A 10,600-nucleotide genomic window follows, 5' to 3' on the forward strand; every position below is an offset into this window, starting at 1 on the left:
AACACCTTAATAGAATTTGGAAAACTATTGAGATATCAGTATTTTATGATTATTTCAAAACTGACAGAGTTATATTTACAGTTTCGAATCAGAAATTTATTTATTTGCTGATTACACAAGATAATATTGTAAGCGCTACAGATATTAAAATAATTCTATATATACTTCTATAACTAGAAACCTCAAAAAGATATTAGCCGTTCTCGAGTTTGGCGCTTATTAACAACAGTTAGGGTCGGTAAGCATCTATAGGTTACGGTAACCGCTTACTATTATGTGGGCCGTATGCTACCTAGTCGTATAAAAAAATTCGTAGGCTATTTTTTCTATCCCTAGGTGATAATCGTCTCCTTATAGAGATAGCAGATTAACGTTTGACGGGTCATCTAGTAATTATATAAAACACATAATATAATAAAGTACATAATTAATCGTGTATTACGATCACGTAGACCGCAAGCAATTAATTCCGTTTCTTATGAAAAATAGCTTTATAAGATTTTTCCTATGATATTTACAATGTTTACAATTACTCTCAAGTATAATAAACACGTGTTTGACTAATATAGCTTTCCGACTTTGTCCGTAAAAGACGTGAAGAGAAATAAAAAGTGATATTTCTAAAACCATACCAAAAAGGAGGAGGTTCTTAATTCGGCTGTACGTGTGTGTTACATCATCGTGTTCAAATATTAGTCCAACACAAACTAGTCTATGTGTTATAGTAACTTTTTTAAAAAGTGTATGTATCAGCTCCGACGCACGGGTGGAGTTTACTTCTTCGGGTCGACTGTCTAAATAGGCACAAAAAGGCTTACTACTAAGAAAAAGATTAGTAAATAACGCCATCTATCGGAACTCAATATGTTTCAGATGGTTTCACGAGAAACGTGAAGAGAACATTACCTGCTTTATTTGAAAATTAATTCTTAAGGGGTAAATTCTAAAGAAGAAAATATTATTATATTTTGATTACAGACATTTTGGTACAAAATTGTGAGTAAAACTATTGTCAATAATAAAAAATTACTTAAAACAATAAATAAATATTTTTTTTAATATCACTAGGTCGGCAAACAAGCGTACGGCTCTCCTGATGGTAAGAGATTACCGTAGCTTATAGACGCCTGCAACACCAGAAGCATCGCAAGCGCGTTGCCGACCCTATCCTCGATTCCCCCGGGAGCTCTGGTCACCTTACTCACCAACAGGAACACAACACTGCTTGAAAACAGTATTATTAACTGTGATCTTCTATATAATACTATATGTACAAAAACACACAAAGCTTATTGTTTTCTTAATACAACTAGGTACGATAGTAAGCGATAGCCGTAGCTTATAGACGTCTAAAACACCAGAAGCATTCCAAGCGTATTGCCGAATCTTACCCCTGATTCCCAGGAGCTTCGGTCACCTTAGTCACTTACAGGAACACAAACCACCTTGAAGATAGTAGGTATTATTTAGCTGTGATCTTCTGTAAGGTCGCGGTACTACCCCAGTCGGGCTGCTCCATACTTTGAGCGGGAAATTCCTGTTGTGCCCTACCTCAGTTAAAATAATAAAATCTCTCGTCATAAATTAAATTATTTGTTCGAGATCCGTCGAGTACTTCTTGATTTATTCCTAACTAGCCGATCCGTGCCCACTTCGCACAACGCAGACATGAAAAGGAGACTTATTATCGAAATTGGGTAGGCAGTGTAGCTATATAATAAACTAGCCGACCCGTGCCCACTTTATTGGCCGTTAATTATTTTTATAATGCAAATATATAGTAAAGTTTTTATCTCGCTCGCAAATTCTTCGACATTATTTCCATATATGATTAGTTTTCACAGAATTTTTTTGTTTAATAATAATAAAATATAGCCTATATCACTCCTGAATAGTGTAATTTTTCGTTAGTGAAAGAATTTTCATGTTCGGATCAGTATTTGTGAAGATTACCCCCTACATACAAACAAACTTAGAAACTTTATTACCTCTTAATAATATTGGTATAAATAATGTGTATTTAATTCATTACTTTGTGGACTACTTACTTACGTTGTATTACTTGTCGATGTAACATCATGAAAATCTCAGTAAGAGTATACCGATTATTATGATCCTTTTTATTCGGAAGCTGGTTGTTGTGATGTGGTCTTATCATAGCCGTATTTACCCTAGGGCCAAAAAGGCCATAGCTAGAGGCGGCAGCCTGCGAGAGGCGGCCCAAGTGTAGCAAACGTTCTAGGGATATGAAAAAATAATCGATATTTCAGTATAAGACTCATTATTTATTTACTATAATAATTTGGCTTTGTTAGGTTCATTGAGTATTACATGACAATTATAATTTTCATTGAATTCATTTCATTGAAACAGGCGGCCTAAAAACTTTGCTGCTGGGGTAAGTGCTCAAACAATAACACACCACACCGATGTATTATTTAAATTTGAGACGACATCTAATGAATAGTTTTTGAATTATTTCTAATAACATTTAGTTCGAAGTAGGTTTTCTTGTTTATGAACAAACGTAACTATACTAGTTGTGCAATATTAGTTTTATTTCTACACGTTTAGCGTGCAAAATGTTTAAACGTAAAAAAAAATTGTCAAATCAGTTATTTCAACAAAATGTATACACTGTAATTTTTTGTAATAAACTGGCTTAATTAGTCAATGTAAATAGTTACGAAATATTAGTTTTTAAAAAACCCTGTCAACGTAATATGATTCTTCGTACAACGGGTTTGAATATTTTAAACAATCGCGTGTTTTCATAGCTTGGTTTATTTTATAAGCGGTAGCGGGTAGTTTATAACACGCTAACGCTTATGTTACAATACCTGGTGTAGTGGTGTAGAAAAATATATTAGGTGTTTTCAAACCTGCGATCACTACTGCATCAGCCAGTGGTTATAACCACTGCACGAAAGCATCATCGGCTAAAGAGAGTAATGTAGTCAAAATAGCTATGTATGTCACCAAGAATATAATAAAAATAAAACTGTATTTAATTCCCTACACATATATCAATTACAGTTTACAATAATAAAAAAATCTAATATTTAAAAATATTACAAAAAGAATATATAAGACACCACTGAAAAAAGTGATCATTATATTAAATTAAATTTTAATTACGATTTATTATTATTTATAATTTTTTTTGTAGTGTACAATGAAGCTTTTTTTATATTTTATTCAGTAACTATATTTCGAAAGTATACAATATCATACATACTTACAATTCACAACTTAACAACTAAATATTTATAGAAAATTCCGGTATAAATATTGTACGCGAAAAACGGTGTCAAGAACGCTGGCAACATTTGCCAGTTGAATCGCAATTCTAATTCTCTGGGTAAATACACAAGCCTTTCTGTCGCCAATGGATGCAATAAGAGGTGTCATTAATAATAATAAATAATAAATGCTTCACATTCAACGGTCCCCAGTTAGATTTTCTCCTGTGTTGGGGGTCCGGAACCATACACAATACACAAGCACAAACACCCAGACAACGACAATATATATAATTGTGTTTGTTCGTAAACAAAGAAAAACTAACTTTTATTTACATCGACAAGTGTTAACGTGGGTAGTCGAACAAATATTCAGTTAATAACGCATTATTAGAGATAACTAAAAAATAACTCGTCAGATCTAAATCAAATTTTAATGTGACTACATGACAAGCACCGACTTTCGATTTAAAAATGAATCATCAAAATCGGTATACCCAGTAAATAGTAATGAGGTAACACATTTAACTGGGGTAGATCACACCAGGAAATTTCCTGCTTAAAAATGGAGCGACTGGGGTAGTACATCAACCTTATAGAAGATCACAGCTAAATAATACTGCTTTCAAATAGTGTTGTGTTCCTACTGGTAAGTAAAGCGACCAGAGCTCTTGGGGGAAATAGGGAATAGGGTCGGCAACACGCTTGCGATGCTTCTAGTGTTGCAGACGTCTATAAGCTACGGTAATCGCTTACCATCAGGTGAGCCGTACGCTTGTTTGCCAACTTAGTTATATACAAAAAAACAAACACACACACACACACACACACACACATAAAACAGTTGAATTGAGAACCTCTTCCTTTTTTGAAATTATTTAAAAATGTTAAACAAAAATAATACCTTTAAAACGCTTTATCTTTTAACTTAGTACGTATAATGATAAATTACAAATACGCATTATTATGAAGCAATGCACAAAAATTGCATGCTCGACCGTTAATATTTCATGCGGTGTTAGTAGGTCGAGTGTTTATGCTTTCTACATTATTCTATTTACTCACTAGATCACCGACCCGACTTCGTCTGTAAAACTTTAGTACTAAAAGCCGAATTTTAATTAAAAAAAAAACTCTAAAAATCGATATCGTAAATTAAAACTTAAATTCTTCAATTCTATTCTAATTAGAAAATAATTGTGTTTGCTCGCAAACGAAAAATAACCAACTTAAATTAACTCTCGATCAAATTTGAACAGTGATCGTGAGAGCTTAAACATAATCTACTAGTTTACTTACCATGGTTTAATTTGCCCTGCTGCGATATCAGCATGTTCAGTGGCACTGGCTTCTTGTTGGGTATCCCGAAGAGCCGGTTCCGGGCCGACTGGCTCACGGCCAAGTATTGCTTGTGGCCCATTCTCAACACATTCGGTGAAACTGTCAACAAAATAAAATAAAAAATAAGAAATTTGGCGTTATTTTTTTTTATTTTTATTATTATTATTATTATTTTTTTTTTTTTTTTGTTTACACGCAGTGGGATATTACAGACTGAATCGATTGATTACATATTTAACCGACTTCAAAAAAGGAGGAGGTTATCAAACCAACTGTATTTTTGGAACGAAGTTCCTTATCGTGCGGTACACGAACTGAGCGGGATGGTAGAAAGATCGAAAAAAGCGTAACAAGACTTTTTCTCGACCCTTCTTGCTATAGTACGTTACAGCCTTGTAGAAAATCAGTTATTACTATGATTGAAAATAGTAATATAATGAATAATAATAATAATATTTATTTCTAAAATTAAATAATAATAATAAAATAAAATTTATACAGTTCCAAAATTTTTATTTGTTATTAACTTAATTATCTTTCATCATTCAGTGCTTAATTTTTTTTATTCCATGTTTTCTATGCTTTATGGTTTTTATATATACCTTTTATTCCTAACATTAAATCATTATATAGAAATAAATACATTTAATTGGAAATTTTTCAATTTAAATCTGTTGACTTGATATTTTACAATATATATTATGGCTGTACAGCAAACGATGGTGCGCCTACCAAAAAGCGAAAGGAACTTCAGGAACTTGAACATTGTCCTATCTTGCGAAATGTCAAACATGTGAAATTTAATTGAACGTTGATTTATTAAATTTTTGAAATATTTTTTTTCTTTTTTGGAACGAAGTTTCTTACGGCATGCTTGACATTTGGCTGGGCGACCGAACTGAAAAAATTTGATACTAAAACCGTAAGAAAAATATATAACGGAAGTGACGTAATATCAGTCACACGACTGTATAATATAAAATAAATAAAACAATATTTCTTTTCGTTAAAACCTTCTTCTTTGTATTAGATAACTTTAAAAAAATTAAAACCGAATTTGTTTAGCCGTTTTGAATGTTTAGCGATTCATTTTCATTTGTATAGACCGATGGTTGCCCAATGATCGAAATTCGTCCATAATTAATTTAAATTATAAGTTTCAACATTATCAAGGTTCTGTTGTCAAAGACTTCTATAAAAATAAACAAAAGAGTATTTATGCATGTTTGTATCAAATACATGGTAGTGTGTGTAATTTTTTTTTTATTGATTTAATGTATTTTTTATGCATAATTAAAAAAAAAATATTAGCATTATGTACTCCTTCTCTATATAAACTATAAGTATACGAAATTTCATACTCAAATCAGGGTCCAAAGTTTTTGCTTCTTGTACTAATACATAGATTTCACGTTTACTACTTAAAAATTAAACAAAAAGCTAAAACAAACATTAAATTATCTTAGCATCAGACGACCGTGTGTGTTCGTAAAACGCATTTATTTCTTATTGAAGAAAGACTTCTTTACGCACGCATGACTTGGGAAGTAAGCTGGTGTAAGCGTGATGAGAGCGTTACGAAAAGTGTGATCGGGTGAGGCGAACGAAGTAAGAGGGAGAGGTGCGAGCACACATTCTCTTCCTCTCTTTCTCTCATAGCCAGTTACGTTCCGTATATCTAAGACACAGCGCAGGCCTATTGTGCAGGTTTTTTCTTCAGTCGTGTGGTCACATATAAATATATATATATATTCGGTTTTTTTATAGGTTTTACATTATGCATTCTATTTATATAACTACTTATTGTATAATTATTCTACTAATTTGCAATTTAAATTAAACGAAGGTTATATAATAATAAGGCTTCTGGGCGTTGGAATACTGTAATATATTTTTTTAATTCACAAACACATTACACGTATATACATATTATTCTGTATCATTTGTATTTGTGGGTCTATATATCGTTTTATAAGCCTATAGTTTGATAACATAAAAATTGAGTTATGATAATAATTTATGCTTTTCTATGCGCTGTCCTATACCCAAAGGTTGTCTGGAAGAAATCGCTCTTTTAGCGATAAGACCGCCTTTGTACATCATTATTACAGCCTATACAGTCCACTGCTGGACATAGGCCTCCACAAGTTTACGCCAAAATTAACGTGAACTCATGTGTTTTGCCCATAGTCACCACGCTGGGCAGGCGGGTTGGTGACCGCAGTACTGGCTTTGTCGCACCGAAGACGCTGCTGCCCGACTTCGGCCTGTGTATTTCAAAGCCAGCAGTTAGATGGTTATCCCGCCATCGGTCGGCTTTTAAAGTTCCAAGGTGGTAGTGGAACCTTGTTATCCCTTAGTCGCCTCTTACGACACCCACGGGAAGAGAGGGGGTGGCTATATTCCTTAGTACCGTAGCCACACAGTACATACGCCTTTGTACATCTTCCTCTAATTGTACTACTTTTGTTTGTATCTTTTAATGGTGTGCAATAAAAAATATTATTATTATTAATAATTTATGTGCACTAATAACAACCGCTCTGGTTTAGTGGTGCCAGTAATCGCCTTAAACACCGACGGTTTGCGGGTTCGATTCCCGCTGGGCATTGATATTTGATTTCTACAAATATTTCAATCCGGTTTGGATGTCTGGCTTATGAGTCTCTCCACCGTGCCTCAGAGAGCACGTTAAGCCCCCGGTTGTTATCATGATATTGATCGATCATCGTTACTCATAGTAAAGAACATATCCACCATCCCGCTGTGGAGCAGCATGGTGGATAAGCTCCAATCCTTCTCCTCCATGGAGAAAGAGGCCTGTGCCCAGCATTCGGATGTTTTTTTTTTGATACATAAATAAACGCTTTACACTCAAGGGCCCACAGTATGGATTATCACCTACGTCGGGAGTCTGGAACCACACAAAATACACAAGCATAAACACCCAGACCACCCAGTATTTCCTAAACAAATAGCCCGTTGGCGCAGTTTGTAGTGACCCTGCTTTCTGCTCCGAGGGTTGTGGGTTCGATTCCCACCCCGAGTCTGGGTGTAATATAAATATTTCTTTATATATTTATATATGTATTATTTATAAGTATGTTTATCGAAACAAAAATGCATATATACCTGTCGGCTGTTACCTATAACACAAGCATTAAGTTGCTTACTTTAGGAACAGACGACCGTGTGTGTATTGTTTAGATATTTATTTATTTTTTATTATTATTATAAATTTTCGTCACGAGCGGGGATCAAACACGGGACTGCAAGTGTAACAACCGATGCTGAGCCCACTGTTCCAACGCGTGGTCTTAAAAACCATAACAAATCATAAAGATATGTTACATTGATGAAATAATTAACACTAACAAAATTAGCAAATATGGCGTATATAATAACACATATTATTACTTATTATTTAGAGCGTGACTTTTTACAGTAATGATTGTTTAAAATGCGTTTGTTTTTATAATCTATGTACCAGAAAACCCTTTGAGTGTTCTATTTCATAACATTGACCTTCTTCTTTGTAACAATTGTCCGTTTTATTTGTTATTATGGTGTAATATAAGTACATAATTATACTATTTACCGCATAGTAAATTCGTAATAGAATGGGAGTAAGTATTAGTTAAAACTAAATTCAATTTCGACAATTGTGTTTGCAGGCAAACGAAAAAAAAACCGACTTCAATCATATCGACAAGTAATACAACGTAGGTAGACGAAAAATTAGTCAAGTAAATACGCATTATCAAAGACTACTCCAAAAGTTGTAATCAGATCTCGATGAAATTTAAATGTGACCACATGATAAACATCGGCTTTCGATTAAATTAAAAATTATCAAAATCGGTACATCCAGTAAAATGTTATGTGGATTTTCCTTCGATTCCTCTAGGATCCCGTCATCAGTTCCAAGTTTCCTTATCATGGTACCACACCAGGAATATCTCCTTTCCAACAAAAAAATAATTATCAAAATCGGTTCATAAACGACGAAGTTATCCCCGATCACTGTGAAATTCTCCTATAATCTTTGAAATCAATATCACTCAAAAGCCTGATAAAATCATACGACAATTACTCTAATAATGTCTCTTAAATCCTATGTTTACTACACAAAAGTTTTTAAGGCCCCTAATTGGGGCCCCTTAAGATTAAATACGGCCCTGGTGAAAATAAGTACAGTTTTAAAAAATAAGTATTTGCGCGTTATAAAGATACTTATTACCATTTATAACGTAACTAATATTTACATGACATGTCGGTCAAGGGCAACTCATTCTTGTTACTCCTAAGTACATAAGTACAAAGATGTAGATCCTTAGAGTTACGTACTACTAAATGATTATTTCATCTGTGTTTATTCGCGATGTTCAGAGATAAACTAAGCCTTTGGCGCATTTGCAGCGACTCTGCTTTCTGCTCCAGGGGTTCCCTCCCTGAGTTTGGGTGCAATATATTTATTAGTATAAAAGAGTAATATTCCATGATATTGAAAAATTCTAAACAATTTTTCAATATCATATATTACTGTACGGTATCTTATATCACTATAGACGGCGCCACGGTCGCTTAGACCAAATATAAAATCATCATTATCATTAATTGGCTAGAGCGCCGACACGGTCAGTCGGAGATGCAGGTTCGATCCCCGCTGGAACGGTCGATTTTTGATATGATATTAATAAATTGTTTAGTAATATTTATCATTAAAAATTGTAGCTATATATGTTACCTATAGTTTTCTAATGTTTACGCGAATTTCACTCATTATAATGAAACAACTTTTTCGGATTTTCGGATACTTTACAGCAACGGTCACGAAAGGAGTTCAAGGCATTTAAAAAACTTTATAAACAGCGATAAAAGTTTTATGTATGTACCTATGTATGTAGATGTGTGTGGGTATGTTTTTGTATGTTTATGTTTGTGTGTGTGTATGTATTTTATGTTTTTTTTTTATTCTTCTATTCCTGTCCTACTTTGTCCCACGTTCACATCATCTCTCACTACCATGGGTGTACTGGAAGAGATCTATTTTAGAGATAAGTACGTCCTTGTTAACTTTCTATATTATAATTAGTATTGTAAAATTATTTAGTGCAATAAAGAATATAATATAAAATCCGAAAAAGCTGTTTTAATGTAATGAGTGAAATTCGCGTAAACATTAGAAAATAATAGGTAAGGTGTTTTTCAATGTGAAGATTTTACTCATGTTTATTTCTTTAAAGGTATATTTATTTTACACAAGCTGACCCGGCAAATGTTGTATTACCGCTAAATGCTGTTAAATAATAGTGGCCGAAGGGTGAAAGTTTTGCGTTGTATGTATTTTTCAATGCCAAATCGTAATAAAATACAAATATTTTTTTTAAATAATAATTATAAATATTTAGGGGTATGAAAAATAGATGTCGGTCAATTCTCAAACCTAACCGATATGCAACCATATAAAAATCGGTCGAGCCGTTTCGGTGGAGTTTGGTAACAAACACCGCGACACAAGATTTTATATAATAGATCTTCTTATATAATACTAGCTGACCTGGCAAACTTCGTATCGCCTAACAGTGACTTTTAAGTATTATCACAAATCTTTTGTATGGGAGTATAGAAAAGTGTTGTTTTTAGACTTTTTCAGGAAATTTAATTTTTTTTTTAGAATTTTTCTCTCCGTAAGAACCATCCTCGTACTTCAAGGAATATTTTAAAAAGAGAATTAGCGAAATCGGTCCAACCGTTCTCGAGTTTTGCGCTTAGCAACACATTCAGCGACTCATTTTTATATTATAGATAATTAAGAATGTATATTGTTAGGAAGTCTAATAATTTAAATTATAGGCTATAGAATATCCCTTATAGAACCAAAGCTGAAAACATTTATACATATTAAATAATAGGTGACAATGTGATGGTATGTATACAAACAGTATTAAAATTTTGTATTATCCTACAATAAATACATCGTGATGTAATAATAGGTCTTATTTAAATATTTTGTT

General features: G+C 33.2%; 1 protein-coding gene across 1 annotated transcript in view; it reads right to left on the reverse strand.

The window, feature by feature from the left end:
• The window catches only part of LOC123668318 (scavenger receptor class B member 1), a 92,451-nt gene extending 87,789 nt beyond the window's left edge, over positions 1–4,662 (reverse strand). The window contains exon 1 of the mRNA XM_045602076.1: positions 4,542–4,662. Coding sequence (XP_045458032.1) covers positions 4,542–4,662 — 121 coding nt within the window. The remainder of the gene's footprint in view (positions 1–4,541) is intronic.
• Positions 4,663–10,600: the final 5,938 nt, after the last annotated feature.

The sequence above is a fragment of the Melitaea cinxia genome, chromosome 30, assembly GCF_905220565.1.
Source record: "Melitaea cinxia chromosome 30, ilMelCinx1.1, whole genome shotgun sequence".
Taxonomy (NCBI): Eukaryota; Metazoa; Arthropoda; class Insecta; order Lepidoptera; family Nymphalidae; genus Melitaea; species Melitaea cinxia.